The 20,191-nt window shown below is 41.1% G+C and overlaps 1 protein-coding gene across 8 annotated transcripts in view; it reads left to right on the forward strand.

Annotated features, from left to right (window-relative positions):
* LOC103147623 (low-density lipoprotein receptor-related protein 1-like) overlaps positions 1-20,191 on the forward strand; it is a 108,092-nt gene that overhangs the window by 61,347 nt on the left and 26,554 nt on the right. For 4 of the 8 annotated variants that reach the window (XM_016678637.1, XM_016678633.1, XM_016678635.1 and 1 more), the window contains exons 16-42: positions 210-350; positions 546-671; positions 764-880; positions 1,127-1,207; positions 1,416-1,466; positions 1,975-2,142; positions 3,573-3,755; positions 3,839-4,036; positions 4,132-4,377; positions 7,973-8,170; positions 10,236-10,440; positions 10,528-10,692; positions 10,777-11,021; positions 12,268-12,399; positions 13,091-13,318; positions 13,778-13,952; positions 16,355-16,449; positions 16,547-16,696; positions 16,795-16,935; positions 17,101-17,226; positions 17,349-17,480; positions 17,574-17,708; positions 18,214-18,343; positions 18,460-18,586; positions 18,675-18,826; positions 18,911-19,035; positions 19,124-19,498. In XM_016678637.1, coding sequence (XP_016534123.1) covers positions 210-350; positions 546-671; positions 764-880; positions 1,127-1,207; positions 1,416-1,466; positions 1,975-2,142; positions 3,573-3,755; positions 3,839-4,036; positions 4,132-4,377; positions 7,973-8,170; positions 10,236-10,440; positions 10,528-10,692; positions 10,777-11,021; positions 12,268-12,399; positions 13,091-13,318; positions 13,778-13,952; positions 16,355-16,449; positions 16,547-16,696; positions 16,795-16,935; positions 17,101-17,226; positions 17,349-17,480; positions 17,574-17,708; positions 18,214-18,343; positions 18,460-18,586; positions 18,675-18,826; positions 18,911-19,035; positions 19,124-19,498 — 4,347 coding nt within the window. The remainder of the gene's footprint in view (positions 1-209; positions 351-545; positions 672-763; positions 881-1,126; positions 1,208-1,415; positions 1,467-1,974; positions 2,143-3,572; positions 3,756-3,838; positions 4,037-4,131; positions 4,378-7,972; positions 8,171-10,235; positions 10,441-10,527; positions 10,693-10,776; positions 11,022-12,267; positions 12,400-13,090; positions 13,319-13,777; positions 13,953-16,354; positions 16,450-16,546; positions 16,697-16,794; positions 16,936-17,100; positions 17,227-17,348; positions 17,481-17,573; positions 17,709-18,213; positions 18,344-18,459; positions 18,587-18,674; positions 18,827-18,910; positions 19,036-19,123; positions 19,499-20,191) is intronic. The other 4 variants (XM_007566061.2, XM_007566062.2, XM_016678636.1 and 1 more) reach the window with 1 other exon arrangement.

Consider the following 20,191-nt stretch of genomic DNA (forward strand, 5'->3'; position numbering starts at 1 on the left):
GTGACAGTATCCAACAGATTAACGGTGATAGCCCAAGTGTTCCCTGTCTGTATGATGATTTATTTGCAATTACAGTACAGCTACTGGTTTGTGGCAAGTTTGACAAATGGATATGGATGAGGTTTTTTACTTCCACAATTCTTTTAATGGGTAGAATGCAAAACTGCATCCTGGCAATGTTTAACCTGCAGTTTCTCCTTTTTTCCCAGCCAACCCGTCTTACGTTCCCCCTCCTCAATGCCAGCCGGGGGAGTTTGCCTGCAAGAACAATCGCTGCATCCAGGAGCGCTGGAAATGCGACGGGGACAACGACTGTCTGGACAACAGCGATGAGACTCTAGAGTTATGCCGTGAGTCAACACACGCCAGGTCCTAACAAACAAAGGGGTGCACGGTGTGTGCTGCTGTGCAAGGAGGAATAAAGCAATGTCTGCGGATCTGGGAAAGCTTTGTTTCCGTGTGGTCGAAAGTCCAGCCATGTTTTCTTCAGAGACTGTAACAGTGATCTAAAAATAAGCCTGTTTCCTTTCATTTTGTCTCTCCAGACCAGCACACCTGCCCTGCTGACAGGTTCAAGTGCAAGAACAACCGCTGCATCCCTCTGCGCTGGCTGTGCGACGGGGACAACGACTGTGGCAACGGCGAGGACGAATCCAACACCACCTGCTCAGGTGCCCCCAGCACGCTTCGCAGAGCTATTCTAAGCATTTCCTTCTTCAGTTTTCACCACACTGGACACAACTTCTGCCTCTTTGCGTTTCAGCTCGGACCTGCCCACCCAACCAGTTCTCCTGTCACAGCGGGCGCTGCATCCCCGCTTCCTGGATGTGCGACCTGGACGATGACTGTGGCGATCGGTCAGATGAACCTGCATCGTGTGGTTGGTTGACATCTCGTATTGTCATACGGTGCTTTGGTGGTGGCGGAATCACGCTTTTGGGATGCTTTCATTGTTTTACTTACTGTATATTACATAAAATCCAATAAAGTTTGTGGCTGTGGCTTAACAAAATGGGTCAAAGGGCATGAATACTATATGAAGTCGCTTTTGATGACTCTAAAGAATGTTTTAACATTTGAATGGATCTTAAACGGTATAAAGTCTAATGGTTTTTGATTTCTGCAGCCTACCCCACCTGCTTCCCCCTCACGCAGTTCACCTGCAACAACGGGCGTTGCATCAACATCAACTGGCGCTGCGACAATGGTTAGTGTCTACTCTTTGCTGCGTTTGCACTCTAGCAGCTCCCTAGCTCCCTTTGTCACAATTTGCCATGCATGTTTCATCACCAGGCCTTTATTTCTTGTGCTTTATGTCATGTCGTGCATTCCGTACATTTTTGTATTTTGGTTTGTGTCGTCCTGTGTCGTGCTGTTCGCCCACTGTGCTGTCTTCCGTTGGTTCTGTCTTTCAGAAAAGGATTGTGACGACGGCTCTGATGAGTTGAATTGTCCAAAGCTGACCGGTTAGTGCATAGATCAGAATGCACCAAAACGGTGATGATGCTAGCCGAAGCTTTCAGACTGACCAGTAAAGGCTTGGAGAGAGAGTCAGGGACGCTTTTCTAACTGAGGTTCAGCCTCAAGCTGAGGTGTTTGTGAACCCAACAGAAACTTAAACTGCTGCCTCTTGTTTTGTTGGTTGTTTGTTTTTTTCATTGATGTGCTACACACAAATTTGATCAATGACTCTATCAAATTTGTGCGCATCAATTGTAAATAGTTGTTTTTTCCCCCATAAGACTTTAAAACTCAGTGGTTTAAAAAGCTGTTTTTATGCTGCAGAGCTCAATCTGTCATCGCTGTGTACATTTTCTTAATGGTGCCTATTCTGATCTATGCAGTTTCTGTCATCACTTTAAAGTCTCATCTTTCACATTCTGCATTGTTTGTTTTCACTTCCACGTGTTAAATTATCTGTTGTTCTTGTTGCCTCATTTGATTCAGAAGCGACTTGCTGCGTTTGTTTTCCAGATAACGACTGTGGGGACAACAGCGATGAGGCTGGGTGCCGGCACTCCTGCTCCAGCACTCAGTTCAAGTGTAACAGCGGCCGCTGCATCCCAGATTACTGGACGTGCGACGGCGATAACGACTGTGGGGACTACAGCGACGAGACCCATGCCAACTGCACTAACACGGGTCTGTGTCTCTATCTGCTGATCTGCTCACGGTCCATTTCATTTGCTCACAGTTCACTTGCTTTAAGAGAGAGTTACAAAGGATTAGCTTGTTCTTGCAGCATTCCGATGTCCTACTTTGTAACATATAAGTCAGTTGTCTATGTAATGTAACATTCTGGCTCGTATGGTCTGATGCAGCGTTTAAGGATGATCAGAGCTTCCTGTATAGTAGAGGGTAATAAATGTTAGACATGTATTAAAAACCTAAGAAACAACAGCTTTGTGTTAAAGCAATTGCTGTAAAAGGAGGGTTTATTATTTGAAAAAAAAAAAAAAAGACTGAGGGATAATGAACTTAACACTTTCTGTTGTCATCTTATATTAGCAGTCGTCATGGTTATCAGGGATTTCATTACTACAACATTTTTCTCTATGTGTACTTGTTTGAAAATATAGACTCTAAGCAATTACCCTGAGATGTCCAAAAAGTTGACACTTTTCTGTTTATCATGTTTCATGAAAGAAACATGAAGTTAAAAGCTCAATGGCTCAAATAAAACAACTTTGTTGTGAAACACTCAGCTTTCCTGTTAAAGGCTGAGACCGGTCTCTCTCTCTCTTTCTTTCTCTTTCTTTCTCTCTCTTTCTCTTCTCACCTGAAGGAACTGTACGTTTCCACGTCAGAAAAAACTGTTTTGTAAAAAATAGTTTAATTGTTCATATTCGTGTTGCCTTTGATTTAATTTTAAACATCTGAAAATTGCTAACTTCAAGTCTTCTGCACATAACATAACTTTTTCACCAGAGTTGTTCTGTTGCTGATGTGTTAAGGTATGCTGTGTTCAATGAACAGGACAAAATTTGATTTTTCAGTATCAGACAAGCTCGTCACCAGTCTAAGCCAATTAGGCTCAAACTTTTGTTCAGTGGTATCTGTCCTGTCTTTACTTCTTTTCCTTGTCAATAGATTTTTGTTTTTGTTAAAGTAATGAGTTTTTCCCCCCTGCAATTTACATTATTTTAAACATTTTGCATTTTTTCTTGATATTGTTTTTATGTAAGTTTTTCTTAATATTTCAACATTATTCCATGTCATTTTGTGTTTTCAAGATGTTCAAACTTTTCTTTTAAATTTTATTTTGACATCTAAAAATTTGTCATTTTGACATTTTTTTCACCTCTTTTTGCTCAGCTTTCATCTTCCATGTTGTCATGGCTAAACAACAAAAACACTTTCTGTAATTTATTTTTGCTTGACTAACTCGTAAACCGAAGCTCATAATTGAACTGTATGGTCATCATTTAGCTTCTTTCCAAAGCAACAGGAGAAGAAACAGACTGACGAAAACATGTTCTGTTTTAGTCAGTCTTCACGCTGCCTTTCTGCCTCATGATTTTGGACTTTGTTTTGCGCTCATCACTGAAAACAAACTTTTTGTTCCCCCACAGCCACACGTCCACCCGGTGGTTGTCACACCGATGAGTTTCAGTGTCGGATGGACGGCCTGTGCATCCCGCTGCGTTGGCGCTGTGATGGTGACACCGACTGCATGGACATGAGCGATGAGAAGAACTGCGAGGGCGTCACACCCATGTGTGATCCAGCTGTCAAGTTTGGTTGCAGAGACTCCGGTGGGGCACACTCGGAACAAAGATGTCAAGTAAGTTTATGTAAACTTTAAGTTTTTAGCTTCAACCCGACCTTCTCTCCGCAGCTCGCTGCATCAGCAAAGCCTGGGTTTGTGACGGCGACAGCGACTGCGAGGACAACTCGGATGAGGAAAACTGCGAAGCGCTGGTGTGTAAGCTCTCCCACCATGTGTGTGCCAGCAACTCCACCATCTGCCTGCCTGCAGAGAAAATCTGCAATGGCCACGACGACTGCCCAGATGGCTCCGATGAGAAACTCTGCGGTAAGAAAAGAACAGCGTTCGGGCTGAGAGCAGAACATCAAGTACTGCATCCCTGCGTTTTCAGACAGTAATGGCCTCACTTCTTCGCTGTGCAGATCTGTGCTCCATGAACAACGGCGACTGCAGCCATAACTGCACGGTGGCTCCCGGCGAGGGCATGATCTGCTCCTGTCCGCTGGGCATGGAGCTGGGCTCCGACAACAAGACGTGTCAGATCCAGAGTTTCTGCGCCAAGCACCTGAAGTGCAGTCAGCGCTGCGAACAGGACAAGTTCAGTGTGAAGTGCTCCTGTTACGACGGCTGGGAACTGGAGCCCGATATGGAGAACTGCAAGAGCAAAGGTGACGGAGCCAATCAAAGAGAACAGCCTGACAGTGGGTTGGGTATAAATGATTTATATCAGAAATAAACCATAACATTCAGCCAGTTTACCTTTATTGGCCCTTCTGGTAAAAATATGTGGAAGCCCTAAAATGAATTCAACTTTTACCGCAGTTCCATAATCTCACATTGAAAACGTCATAGAGAAATCAACCTTTAATTCAAGTGTATCTACTTCTTAAGAGAAAAAAATGTGTATTCCTATTGGCAAGGCAAGTGTTTCCCTAACAGAAGCAGCTTCTTTAAATTTATTATCCAATTTTTAAGTCAACGAATGCCTAGGAACGTCTAAAAAGTAATGCGTGCCTACCTGTTTCATTGAGGTATGAAGCTTTTCAAACACGGCTGAGCAACGACCGTATTTATGTTACAGTCACACATGAAAAGTATGGAATAGAAAGTGAATAAAATCTCCAAAGTTTACAGTTTGAGAACTGCAAGTAGGAGTTGCGTACTGAGGAAAAGTCGATGTCAATAACAGTTAACGTCACTTTATAGCTACAAGAGCTCCAGAAACGTTTACAGCAAGCAATATAGATGGTAAACAAGAAAGTATTAAGACTACGGAGTTCATTAAAAGCATAAGAAAAGTTGAAAACAAATTGATGTTATCGATTTAAATAGAAAGCAATGAGTCTTTTAGAGTTTCTTGATGTGATCGATACTCAGCACACTTATTATTAGGACAGGTAGGTTGTTCCAGAGAACAGGAGGAGCTACTATAAATGCACAATCACGTCTGCTTTTTAATTTATATCTGGGAACACCAAGGAACATTTGGTTATCTTAAGGTTTCCTGATATGCTGTATATAAAAGGTCTCTCTGGTAACCATTATAAGCCATTTATATGCCACTTGTTGGCTGGGTTGGTTGGTTTTCTGTCGTACCATCTGTATAACGTCAACTGTAAATTAAAAGCTAGTAAAACTCTTACTTTAACTGTGGGATTTGGTGAAATAGGACTAGTCAAGTGAAGATTATTTATAGCACATTTTAGCAGCCAGGCAGTTCAAAGTGGTTGACACCATAAAAACATAACACCGTAACTTATTAAACAAGCAATAACCATTGAGTTTTGTCAGATGCCACCATTAAAATAATCAAGCAAATACACATCAAATATGTTGGTCAACGTTTCAGTTAAGTATTAAAGTCAGCTCTACACAGGTTAGGATTTTAGCCTTGATTGAAGGGAATTCAGTGTTCAGGCATTTTTGCATTTTCCTGGAAGTTTGTTCCAGATTAGTGGAGCATTGAAACTGAATGCTGCTTGGTTCTGGTTCTGAGGATGCAGAGCAGACTGAAACCAGAAGATCTGAGTGCTCTGAAGGGTTGATACAACAACAAGAGTTCATGTGTTTTGGTGCTAAGGAGCTCAGTGATTTATAAACTAACAAAAACACTTTATTATCTGAGCTGCAGGGAGAATGGTGTACAGACTTCAGACCTGGTGTGATGTCTCTAGTGAAAACATGAGCAGCAGCGTTCTGGATCAGCTGCAGCTGTCTGATTGTTTTTTTTTTAGATTACGTAATATTGTTCTCTTTGATGTGAAACAAGAGATTAACATTTACCATACTCACTGCTCAGTATGGTGGAGGACCTGTGTTGCTGTGGGCTTGTTTCTCTTTCAACAGTTCTGGAAGCATTTTTTAAAGTGCTTTTTGAAACACCAAAACAAATCTTGTATGCTAAGTCAGAAAACAAAGAATGGGTCTTCAAAGAGAAATACCATGCTTCAGCCTTACAAATATTAGAAGAACTATATGTGTTGTACTAATACTTAAAGGTACTTGTATGAAGTCTTAACTGCATGAGTGGTAATAATTTTGAATGTGCCATATTTAAAGACTTGATGTTTGAGAGTGAGGTTATTAATAAAAATGGGATGAAGTTACAGGACACACAACTGTAGCAAGAACATGTGTAGTTGTTGGAGATCCAATTGGCCCAAAATGTTGTACTCTATTGGAGTGAAACACAAAGCAATAAAAAGAAAGAGAAATAGAGGTTATCTGCTCTCAGCACAAATTTATGATGGATCAGAAGGTTGCCCAAGAGACCATAAATATTCTACGATTTTAAAAAAATTTAATGAAAATTATTTTCCGCAAATGGTCGTAAAAAATCAAAAGCTGCAGCGGATTTTATCGAAGTCATCGGAAGGTCAGGTTGTGAGGAACAGAGTACTCTGAAACAGCTCTGAGTTTTATCAGCCACATAAAAAGAACATGCTGTATTTATCTCCCTGCAGCAACTACCCAAGAAGGAAACTTTATCCTGCCGCTCCTCACCTGCCGGTTTTAGAGGCGAGCCAGCTGCATGTTGTCGTTCGTCCCGCAGCCTGTCTAGCTGCCTGTTTGCTCCAGATAACTGCTGTCTAATTTACTCACCATTTTCATTACACAGGATTAAAGCAGCTTTCAGCATAGCCCCTCTTTATAGGGAGAGTCACCCAGAGCAGCGTTACACGGCTGCCACCTCCAATACTCTGCACAGCAGAGCTCTTCTTCTTTGCTCAGAGCAAATTTACTGAAGTAGAAGCCTTAAGATTTAAAATCCCTTTTTACAATAGTGGCCTGGCCAAAACAGACGGCCTCTCAGATGGGCAAGACATTATGAGCACAAACGTCTCCTTCTTGGATTTACTTCACTTTGTGCTTTTTTTTTTTGTCACAAAGGTTTCAGTTCCTGAAAAATGTTTTCTTTTAGGCAAAGATGACCTCAGTAAGTACAGAATAACTTCCCTCTCTTGTTAAGTCATAATTTAAGTTCAGTTTCACTTGTCACTGAAGACTGAAGTATGAAGAAATCACTTGGCTAGAACCTGTTTGGCAACATGAAGTAAGAAAAAGTATCTTAATGAAGCAACACAGTATATGCAAACTTAAAGAAATTTAAGAACACGTCGGAAACATAGCAATCACTACACTGAGACTGTCCCCCATTTGAATAAAATGAGGGAGATTTTATGTCTAGTTCTGTCATTAATGTCCAACGTCTCACTTAGATCACTTAAAGTCAGTTCACAATTCAACAATAAAAACGAAACTTGACCAAAAACCATTGCTTACCTAAACTGACTAAATGGTATGAGGTTGTTTTCCCTCTTCAGAACCTCAAAGAGTCACTACAGCTGATGAAGCCATAAATTTTACTCTCTAGACTAAAATAAAATTGTAGAAAAGCTCAAACACTGTTTTACTACGCATCAGGACAACAATCTGAAGTACACCAGTAAATCCAGCACTGAATGGCTCAAAACAAAATTGAAGGATTTGGAGTGTCCCAGTCAGATTGCAGGCTTGCATTATGTTGCGATTATTTGACAACATCTTGAACACAAGAGTCATGCTTGACAACCATCCACTGTGACTGAATTATTTAACAGTTCTGCAAAAAATAAAAAAGAGTAGAGGACTTTTTTTTTTAGTTTGTAGAGTTTTTAGAATAAGAACAGGAGAGTCATTGCCTAAAAGAGTGTCAATCATCTTAGGAGAATAAATTCAGCTGTAATCAATTTCATGAGATCTTTTCTTTCTGTGTTTTCACAGATCCATTCAAACCATTTATTATCTTCTCAAACCGCCATGAAATCCGGCGCATTGATCTGAACAAGGGGGAGTTCAGTGTCCTGGTGCCTGGCCTCAGAAACACCATCGCCCTGGATTTCCATCTTAACCAGAGTTCCCTTTACTGGACTGACGTAGTGGAGGATAAGATCTATCGTGGGAAGTTGTCTGAGAATGGAGGTAACGTTTTTACACACACACACATATATATATATATATATATATATATATATATATATATATCAAGCTTATATAAGCTTGATATATAGAGATTTAACAGAGAAGCTACTGTTTCTTTATTTAATGGCACTTTTAAAAGCAAAGAGGTTTTGGAAAATCCGTTCACTCAGCTTGGCTTGAAATCAGATACATAAATCGATGAGATGTTTTCTAATACTTGTACTTTCAATACCTCTATTCATGTTTGTTTTCAGTCTTTGTTTTTAATGTAGAAAGATGGATGAGTTGAAAATGTGCTAGACAGCTTTATTGCCATAATTCTAATATCATTACATTTTATTTTCAGCCCCTTAATTCTATTTACAACTTGCATTGCTGACAGCCTATCTCATAATCTAAAAAGCTTGAAAACGTATTATTAGAAAAACAAATAACAGTGAAACTTGCAAATGTCCAGAAAGAGAAATAGAAACACTCCATGAAAGACGTAAACAGGCTGCAGACAATCAATTACTTAGGCTATGGAATTAATTGTTTAATGTAAAAGTGATGATAAGTTTGATGAACAATTTCTTCAAAACCTCAGAATTTGATTAGCTTGGTGGCCTATCCACTTTGGAAATGACTCTACCTTTAGGCTGCTAGCTGTTAGCTTGAATAGCAAACTGACAACTTCCTTAACTAGTTGTTAGTTTGACCTCATGCAACAATAAACACATATAATATATTTGAAAATAAGTAGAAAATAAGGTAAAAACAATGTCCGTTAGAATGGATTAAAAATGTTTAGATACTTAAATAGCACATTTTTACAAGAAAAATGTCTGAGAATATTGCCTACTAGCATAAGCTATGTTAGCCACAAAGTTTAAAGAAAGTAAAACTCACCTTCGGATCCGTGAATGTATAACGAGGCGAACATCTTTTCTCCAGTTTACTTGCTGGGGTTTCGGATTGATGTACATCATTACTTGTTATCTTGGACTAACCCTAAAAGCACCGAGTGTAAAATGCCATTTTCAACATACCGGAAGTGACCAAGCCGCTTTTCCCCGAACGCGGAAGCTGAGGTGCAAAGAGCCCATTACAATGATTAGCTGTTAAACTAAAAGCTACAACAGATAGTTAAGCTAATAGTTATCTAACTGTGGGCTTGACGAGCCATCAGCTGATTAATGCTTATTTTCACTAGCTATTAGCTTAACTACCCACTAGCTTAAGGACCTGTTAGGTGACTATCTTTTTGTTTAATTGGCTTGTTAACTGCTAGGTTAATATACTATATTTTCCTCTCATCTGCGTTTGGCTGCCAAGCTGCTAACTAACTAGCTGTTGCTTCAATTTCCTCTGAAAACACGAGTTACAAGAAACTTCCAGTTCCAACTTAAAATTAACCCATTTCAGAAAATCACAATTGTCTCTTTAAAGGCCTGTCAGTTATAGAGGTTTGTATTGAAGTTGTTTGGGGTTTTAAGCATGTCAACATTGTTCAGAACACAATACTGACTCATCCCAAATAATTACTCTTCACTCTCATTAGGGAGGCAGTGGGAAATTAAAGGGTTAGAGAGAGGCTGTGATCTCTCTTTAGCCCTGACACCACATATTTAGCTTCTAGGAGCTGCTCTGTAATTGTACTGTCACTTTGTCTTTTGTTTTTATTGTGCCATTTTGTTTTCTCTACATGGCATCTAAACACTTCATTAGGGGACAATTTGTGATACTTGGAGTTTTATTACAATTACAAAATTTCTAAGTTCTAAACCCCTGCAGATCAGTGCTGTGGGCTACAGTAGCCTGAAAAAGCTGCCATCATCAGATTCTTGCCAGCAGAGCCTTTAACCATGTGAAATTAAATAGAGTGCAAATTCAACAAGTACCTTCAGCACCCCAGATAATTATTTGTTTTCCTAAATAGCCTGATGAAACAGGATTTAATTGGGCGTCACATAAAAAAGCTTTGAAGAGTTCTACCAACACAACTTTACAAGTGGCTGCAGATGAAGGACCTGATAAAAATCAAGATGTTTGAATGTTTTCCTTGTCTCTTTTCCTCCTCCTTCAGCTTTAACCAGCTTTGATGTAGTGATCCAGTATGGGTTGGCTACACCCGAGGGTCTGGCAGTGGACTGGATAGCAGGAAACATTTACTGGGTGGAAAGCAACCTTGATCAGATCGAGGTGGCCAAGTTGGATGGCACTATGAGGACTACTCTGCTGGCTGGGGAAGTGGAGCACCCTAGAGCTATTGCTCTTGACCCCCGCGATGGGTAACAGCTGCACTGCTTGCTTTACCTCCTGCAAATAAAACAGAGCACAGTCACAACAAGTCCCTCTGTTAAAATATATTTCTGCAGAATCCTCTTCTGGACAGACTGGGATGCCAGTTTGCCGAGGATTGAGGCTGCATCCATGAGCGGAGAAGGCAGGAAGACGATCCATAAGGAGACGGGCAGCGGAGGATGGCCTAACGGACTCACTGTGGATTATCTGGAGCGGCGCATCCTCTGGATTGATGCCAGGTCAAACAAATAAGAAAAAATACATTTTAACCTTTTATATAAGATCTTCACAGTAGCATGTAGCTAAAATTGTTATTTTCACAGATCCGATGCCATTTACTCTGCTAAGTACGATGGTTCTGGATTGATTGAGGTCCTGAGAGGCCATGAGTACCTCTCGCATCCTTTCGCTGTCACCATGTACGGTGGAGAGGTTTACTGGACAGACTGGAGGACCAACACGCTGGCCAAGGCAAACAAGTGGACTGGGAACAACGTGACTGTGGTCCAGAGAACTAATACGCAGCCCTTTGACCTGCAGGTCTACCATCCATCCAGACAACCACAAGGTATCAGTGTATGCAATCACTATTTGCCAACTAGAGGTCAATAGTTATTATTATTATCATTATTATCATTATCGTTATTATTATTATTATAGTTATTTGTTGTAAATGTACCTGACAAAGCATTGCATTCAGCTACAAGTGTTTTCTTTTGGTTGCACAGTTCCTCCAGTTTTTATCTTGACATTGTTTTGTGTTTAATTGTGTTTTGACTGCAGAGACGCACCGATCAGGCTTGTCTTGGCATGTACTGATTTCTGATTTCTTGCACTCTTAAGACTGAGTTATAGTTGCACTTTTGAAGGTTGGGGTTGAGTGGGCGTGAGCCAGGATGGCGGTATGGCATTTATAGTTAATATGTATGTTGAAGCCATGTACTCGCGCGGTGGTTGGGTCAGCGCACCACCGCGCATCCTGTTCTATATGTCAACCATAAACCTAGCTTTAACTTACCCATCCCAATTTGGACCAATTTTGATTTTGGTTTGCTATGAGCTGAGGGAAAGGGAAATGATCTGGTTTAATCTCTGTTTTTCAGGAATGTGGATAGTTTTCTTTTGCAATTATTTACCTATTTGAGGAACTAGGAGAAGGTCAGGCTACTTGGGTAGAAATCTGTTTCAGAAAATATTCAGGAAGTTGTACTTTTGTACTTTTCGTTCCTAAGCATCTTGTACTGGTTGAACATTCCCCACATTTTGCTTCAGTCATTTCCTGGTTTTAATTTTCAGCTCATAGGTACTGTTAACTTTAGAATATATAACAAAAGCCCTCTGAATAAGTTTGGACAGTCATAATAAATTCCACACTCTTTTGCAATGTTTATTTGTAATGAATCAATGTTAGTGGACATATTTAGATGAATTTAATAAAGCAAAGGAAGTGTTTCCTTTCTTTAGTTAAGAAAGAAAACATTCATTAGTCATTTTGTAGAAAAAAATGATCGGAATATTTTACATTTATTTTCAGAAATGCAATTATAAAGTTAATTGTAGGAACAATGGATCATCATTGTGACTTTTTTTTTTAAGATTGTGTAGCGCTAGTGTCCTTTTCTATTAGTAGCTTCATAAGAAGAATGGCAGAGAGAGGAGAGGAAGAAATGCAGAAAATAGCCTGGGGTCGGGATCATCAGTGTCTAAAATACTCTGACCGACTAATTTACTATTTGTGCACCTAATAAAATGACCGACCGTCTGCTTGAACGCCTTGTCGTTCCTTCTTCTAATCCACACTGTCGTCTGTGCAGCTCCAAACCCCTGTGCAGCCAAAGATGGCAAAGAGCCCTGCTCCCACCTCTGCTTGATCAACTACAATCAGACGTTCTCCTGTGCATGTCCCCACCTCATGAAGCTGGGCCCCGACAAACGGACGTGCTTTGGTAAGTCTACACACGTGCAAATCGGTCGTGTTTGTTTGTTTTTGGGGTTTTTTACAGTAGCGGGTGGAGGGGGGTTGTTGCTGCTTGTGTGTAGAAATGTGAGTCTCTGAAGAGCGAACGTCTAAGCTTAATATAATGTTTTCTTCTTTATATAATGGCAGGCTGCTTGTTTTTTATTTATTTTTTGCTTGAGTTTAATATTCAGGGCAAGGCTCTCAATTATGTTGTGTGATATTAGATCCGAGGAGCCATTATTACTGTCCCCCACATCCACAACATACTCTTGCCTGCCTGATACAGTCTGACAGAATCATTAATCTCCCATCTCAATCCCCCCTTCCCATTTCTTCTTTCTATCACTGAAGCCGCGCAGATTTAGACAAACAGTGACTGCTGAGTTTATCCTATTTGTTATGTATTTTCACTGATTGAATTTACTCTCAACGCGGCTGCTGTGCCGTTACCCTGCCACATATAATCACGTCAGTCAAAGATACAATTGAATTAAGCGTTTGTTCAAGCAGCAGGAATGATACAAAGAAGCACTCATCCCTGCAGCAACTATCCTTCCACAGATTAGGCATTGCTTCCTTTTCAGAGATTACCCTTTTTGACTTGTTGCTGCGTTCACCACTTGACCAATTTCACTGAGCATTAATGGACGCATGTCATCATCTCGTCTCCCCCGCAGAGTCTCGCCAGTTTCTGCTTTACGCTCGACAAATAGAGATCAGGGGAGTGGACATAGACAACCCGTACTACAACTACATCATCTCCTTCACTGTGCCGGACATCGACAACGTGACTGTGGTGGACTACGACGCTCTGGAGCACCGCATCTACTGGTCAGATGTGCGGACACAAACGATCAAGCGAGCTTTTATTAATGGGACCGGAGTCGAGACCGTGGTCTCTGCTGGTAAGGACGATGAGGCAGAACATCTTTCATAGGATCGTTACTTAGACTTGCAAGGGAAACATCTGTTTTGGGCAAACATTGGTCTAAATTAAAAAAAAAAAAAAACTTAAGAAACTGCAAAGTATATTAGGCACAGACTGAAAAAAAATGTATTTTATCATTGAAATTCAGATAATAATAATAATAAAAACAAAACTTTTGTCGGATATTGGGTTAATAGTCAAAATACAGCAGGCACACAACCAGCATACAGGTTTGCAGACATTGTTCAACTGAAAAATCAATGAAAAAACTGTTTAAACTAAAAGAGCTCTAATGATGAGGAGTAACACTGAAAGAAGGGTCACACTATAGTTTTTCCTTTGTCCTCTCTACTGTCTGTTATTTTAAAAAGGCTTGTTGAGTTTCTGTCCAAACCAAAGAGTTGTTCTACAATTTACGTTTGCTGTGTTTCATCAGATCTACCCAATACGCACGGCCTGGCGGTGGACTGGGTGTCCAGGAACCTGTTCTGGACCAGCTATGATGCCAATAAGAAACAGATTAATGTCGCCAGACTGGATGGCTCCTTTAAAAACGCCGTCATCCAGGGTTTGGACAAACCACACTGTCTAGTGATGCATCCAATGCTGGGGTCAGTGCCACTCACTCACTCACACACACGGAAATAGAAAGGGGCTCGTCGTAAACTCTCTGATGTAGAAACACTCTCATTCTCGAAAACTGCTGTGAGACGTATTCTTTCTTTTGCCCAGCGACCTTTTCTTCCATGAATGCTGAAGCCCCAACACATGTGGCCTCCACACATAAATAAACACACCCTATGACAAACACCATTCAGCTAACTTTGACTTCATAAGAACCAATTAAAACTGATAATTTCAATACTAACCTTATTCATTACAAAAAGTAATTTTTATAGTTTACACTACATACTATACTTTTTAAGTTTGTGTAAATTTATAGTGCTCATAAAGCAAATAGATAAATAAAAGTCTCATTAATCTTAGATTTTTCTTTAAAAAGTCGCTCTCATGTCTAGAACAAGTCAGTTCAAGGTTTATAAATTTACTAAAAGTTAGAACTGAACGTGATCAAATGTGGCTGAGATTCCTTAAAGCTGCGACTCTGAAGCTTCATACCCGAACTGAGTTATTTTGTTGCATTGCTTACATGATGTGAAATATGATGAGAGATGTTGTGTCCCAATGACCGGACATCCAAGTTAGCTGTAGAAAAGTCATATAGAGAGGAAATAACAGAATACTTTAGCTTAGCGGAGTGCTAAAGATACCTCAGGCCTTGCTGCTCTGAGTGAAGAGCCATATTGTCCAAACACTAAACACTACCTGGTTTTACTGATAATGTGAAACACATTACTGTGGATCTTCTCAGTTTTCCCTTTATGTAGTCACTGTTAATAAATAGATTACCGACAGCTAACCCTTAAGCATTTTCTTGCTATAAAAATGGCTTTAAAGTTTGTTCTCTCATTTTAATTGTAATCCTCTGCTGCTTCTGTCTTTTATTTTGACACTTTCTGAGCTCAGACAGACTCTGTGTCTGATTCACAGCCAGTGTCTCTGTCTTTCTTTGTCTTTTTCCATCTAAGTTCTCTTTGTTTATCCTACATCCTGTCCCTTCCTGCGTTACTTAAAACATTCATTTTTTCCCTTCCTGAAACTCTCCCCCCCTAATCTCCAAACAGAGCTTGGCTCTAGCCTCCCCCTCGGTCGAACAGCGCACAGACAAACCATCTGTACCTCCAAATACCGTGGTTCTGTGGGAATATGTGTGCCTTTCTGTGTTTGATTTCCATTTAGAAAGTGTGTCTGTTGTTTGTTTACTCCGTTGTCTCTTTGAAGGACACGGTGAAGAATAGGACTGGTCCCGATCAGAGCTTTGTTGGTGTGTTTGAAAATGAGAAGCAGATGTTAGAACCATATGCTGGAGCCGTCTGCTTTCTCTGCCACACAAACACACTTGACCCCAACTGGAGTGGGTGGGGTCAAAAAAGGTTGGGGCAGGATAAACTGTGTGTTTGCACTAAAAAAAAGGGAAAAGCTTAAAAGAGGAAATGTGAATCCCCTAGTCTGTTTTTTTTTTCTGAGACATGTTAAATATAATAAAGGCTGTAGCTGGATGTGGTTAGAATTAAAAGGAAGTGATACATATTAAATATAGCTTAAATACGCAACGACACACAAAAAGGGCTGACAATTGCATCTCGTTACGATGCGAGATTAAACAATTAACTAAGTTAAAAAGGTACAAAAAAATAACAAAATTAAACTTTTATGTTAGTTTAAGTTTTCAGAAGATTTTGTGAAATCTAGTTTAAGAGTCACATACAGTAGATTTCAAAAGTGTCCCCTCCCCTGGAAAACATATTTGGGAAGTGGAATGTAAAGAATGCTTCGTTTTCCTTCTTTTTTTCTTTTTAGCAAGCCAAAATCTGAAAATTGTTGTTTTTACTTTAATCTGATATCCCTAAATAAAATCCGGTATGACAAATTGCAATTAGTGGAAATTCAGATGTTCCATGAAAGCCTCAAAGCTATGTTAAAAAACAATAGTGGGAAACAGCATCACGAAGGCCAAGACACGCAGCAAATGGGTCAGAGGGAAAGTTTTAGAGAGATTTAAAAGAGGATGAGGTCATAAGACCAAAGAATGGCTCCTAAAGTGACAAACATAAGTCAAATTGTTGGCAAGTCTTATTGCTGTTCACAGATGTTCTAGTTTGACTTCTTTTGCAAGAAATTTTGACAAACTTGTCAGTATTTGGTATGAAAAACTGGCTGGAACACATCCTAAGTTCTCTGATTTTTATTTGTCAGAGTATCAGAACCATGTATCATTTCTGTCACACACACTACTTTGTGTTGGTCAAAATTGAAATAAGATACATAAAAGTTTGAGAAACTTGCAAGGCTCTATAGGTTACACCTAAGCTCCAAGTTTACAGTGACATATGCTTTTCTTTCAGTATGTCCTTTTGATATGTTCTGCTGATTACAAAAATGTCTACACCAGGAAGCTGTACTGGACAGACGGCGACAACATCAGCATGGCCAACACAGACGGCAGCAACCGCAGTGTCCTCTTCACCAACCAAAAAGGCCCTATTGGTGAGAGACCATGGTCCCCCCTGTGTTTGTGACTAAGAGACGGCTCCCCCTAGTGATGAGGTCGGACATTGCTCTTACGTGCTCTTTTGTGTCCTAGGCCTTTCCATCGACTTTGACACGGCTCAGCTCTACTGGATCAGCTCAGGAAACAGCACCATCAACCGCTGCAACCTGGACGGCTCTGGACTGGAGGTGCTGGAAGGCACCAAGGGCAAGCTCATCAAGGCTACAGCTCTTGCTATTATGGGTAGGCCTTAATGTGCCCATCATCATAAACTCTTTGTTTGAGCTGCAGTTTCAGCAGAAACGATGTGTAATGTCTACGCTGTGTGACGTTCACCGAAGGGGATAAGCTGTGGTGGGCGGACCAGGGAACCGACCAGATGGGAACGTGTGATAAAAAAGACGGTGGCAACTGGAAAGTCCTGAGGAACAGCACTTCGCCCATGATGCACATGAAGATCTACAACGAAACCGTGCAAAAAGGTGCAACATTTCTTTGTTGAAGTCCCTTGAAGGACAACGTGCATCTGTCTGACAGAGGGTCTAACTTAAAGCCTCTGAATGTTTATCGCAGGCACCTCTGTTTATACCCGGTTACTCATCTTTGATTTGTTTTGTGTGTTTGTCTTTGTGCGTTTCGGCTCACAGGCACCAATTTCTGCAGCAAAAACAATGGAGACTGTTCCCAGCTGTGCCTCCCCACCTCCCACAACACCAGAGCCTGCATGTGCACTGCGGGATACAGCCTGCGAACCGGGCAGCAGTCCTGCGAGGGTAGGATGTGTTCGCGTGCATACAAAGATCCTAATTTCAAACAAATTCTGCTTCACAGGCTAACATAAACGGTCAGGGAGTGGCTCAGAGATTTCTAAGATCTACTTTTGTGTTTATTGCAGGAGTGGGCTCCTTCCTTCTGTATTCTGTTCATGAAGGCATTCGGGGTATTCCTCTGGACCCTTCAGACAAGTCTGATGCTCTGGTACCTGTCTCTGGCACCTCACTAGCTGTCGGCATAGATTTCCACGCTGGTAAAGCTTTCTCACCCTCCCTCCCCCCTCTGACTTTCTTGTTATAATTTCCCTTTATTGATCAGGAAGCCTGTTTTCTTTTGTTTGTTGTAGAGAATGATACGATCTACTGGGTGGATATGGGCCTGAGTACCATCAGCAGGGCCAAGAGAGATCAGACCTGGAGAGAAGACGTGATTACCAACGGCATCGGGAGAGTGGAGGGGATCGCTGTGGACTGGATAGCTGGTGAGAGGCTTCACCAAAAAAGACTGAACAATGTAAAACTTAAGAATGGAAAAAAAATAAGCTATGCAGTCATTTGCTAGTTACATAGATAGTTTATTTTAGCTATCTATGTATCTATGTAATATATTTCATCCAGCGACCCTTTGTGTTTTTGAGTTCAAAAATGTTTAAAGTTGACAGGAAATTTAAATATATGACTTAGTCATGTTTTATTGAAAGATTGGAAGATTAACACCTGAACACCAACTATAAAGCCTTAAAAAATGCAAATATTTTAAAAAGACTTAAATAAATAAGCAATGCTTAGCCTGGTGGGGGCACAAGTAAAGCCTGGTGGCCCGCCAGGTTTATAATACACTTGGGGAAACAATTCAAAATATAAAAAACTTGCACTAAAAAGGGACAGATGAGTAAAACATATATTGTTTAGACTATATATACAGTGGACGTACATCTTACCTACAGATCTGTCTGTTTTTCAACATTTCTCCTCTGTCTTACACAGGAAACATTTATTGGACTGACCAAGGTTTCGATGTGATCGAGGTGGCTCGCCTGAATGGCTCCTTCCGGTACGTGGTGATCTCCCAGGGCCTGGACAAGCCACGCGCCATCACCGTGCATCCTGAGAAAGGGTGAGAATTACAAAATGAAATACGCTGTGCAGCTCAACCACCACATTTGTAGTTACAGTTCACTATTGATTACACCATTTGAGTGTTCCTGTGCTCCTACATGTTTTTGCTGGCAGCTACCTGTTCTGGACAGAGTGGGGTCAGTACCCCCGCATCGAGCGGTCCCGCCTGGATGGTTCACAGAGGGCGATCCTGGTCAACGCTAGTATCAGCTGGCCCAACGGGATCTCCATTGACTATGAGGTGAGCCACAATGGAGCACTTCTTTATGCTTTTGAGATGAAAGTGCAGGGAGTGTGCAGCCTCACGATTACTTCATGTTGGTGTGTAGGACGGTCTGCTGTACTGGTGTGATGCCAGGACAGACAAGATTGAGCGTATAAACCTGGAGACTGGAGAAAACAGGGAGGTGGTGCTGGCCAGCAACAACATGGACATGTTCTCTGTGTCTGTGTTTGAGAGCTACATCTACTGGAGTGATAGGTCAGATACTCCCCAGCTGCTCATTATGATTTTCTTTACGTTTCTAAGCATTAGCATCTAATGAACACTGTGTATTTCATACAGGACACATGCGAATGGTTCCATTAAAAGAGGCAGCAAGGAGAACGCCACAGACTCCGTCTCTCTGAGAACTGGGATTGGTGTTCAGCTTAAAGACATCAAGGTTTTCAACAGGGCCAGGCAGCAAGGTAAGCAAAACCAAAGAAAGGGGAGAAAAAAAATCCATAATTTGATTTAGAAATCAATGCAGTCGCTTATGTTTGCGTCTGTTTGCAGGAACAAATGTGTGCAAAGTGAACAACGGTGGCTGCGAGCAGCTCTGCCTTTACCGCGGCAACGGCCAGCGCACTTGTGCCTGCGCTCACGGCATGCTGGCCGAGGACGGCCGCGGCTGCCGCGACTACGACGGCTACCTTCTCTACTCGGAGCGCACCATACTCAAGAGCGTCCACCTGTCGGACGAGAACAACCTGAACGCGCCCATAAAGCCGTTCGAAGATCCGGAGCACATGAAGAACATCATCGCTCTCACCTTTGACTACAGAGGAGGCGGGGGCAAAGGAGCCAACCGCATCTTCTTCAGCGACATTCACTTTGGCAACATCCAGCAGATCAGCGACGACGGATCGGACCGCAAAACTGTCGTAGAGAGTGAGTTTCCCTGCTTTTCCGTTTTGGTTTTGCCACTCGGTCAACTTTCGTCTCATAAAAACATTCATACTTTTCAAGTTGCATTTTGCAACATTACAAAATACTTTGTGGTGGTTGTTTGATGAACCACCACAAAGTAGTTCATAGATGAAAAGCAGAAAGAAACTGATAACACGGTGCTATAAAGTTTAGTCAGAAGAATTTGAAAAGTACGGCATAGATGTATTTGTATTTAGTCCCTCTGACTCAAAATACTTTTTAGAAATTGTCTGTTCAAATGCTCAGTGTACAAAACAAAGAAGTTCAAAGGGTAAGGACATTTCTACAGATATTTTCTCTATTTATCTTCTTTCTTTTTTTTTATTCCCACACTCTCCTCCAACATACAAACCCTGTCATTTGCCAAACTGTGTTTTTTTTCCAACCTCTTTCTTTTGGTTTTTTAAAAAAAGGGCTTGTGTGTAGCTGTCAGCCCCCTGATGAGAAATCCTGGAGAAGAAAGCTGCAAGATTTTCCACAGAAACTCCCACTTATGTAAACAGAACCAGGAAATCTTTCTTCTCAAGTTGTTGCCAAACCCAAAATAAAGGGGAATTATTTTTTTGTTTATGCTGTGAGAACAAAATGGACAGGAGGTCCAGAAACAAACAGGCCTTCATTTACTTTATCCGAGCATAACAAAACACAGGTGCA

This window comes from Poecilia formosa, unplaced genomic scaffold, assembly GCF_000485575.1.
Source record: "Poecilia formosa unplaced genomic scaffold, Poecilia_formosa-5.1.2 Scaffold186, whole genome shotgun sequence".
Taxonomy (NCBI): Eukaryota; Metazoa; Chordata; class Actinopteri; order Cyprinodontiformes; family Poeciliidae; genus Poecilia; species Poecilia formosa.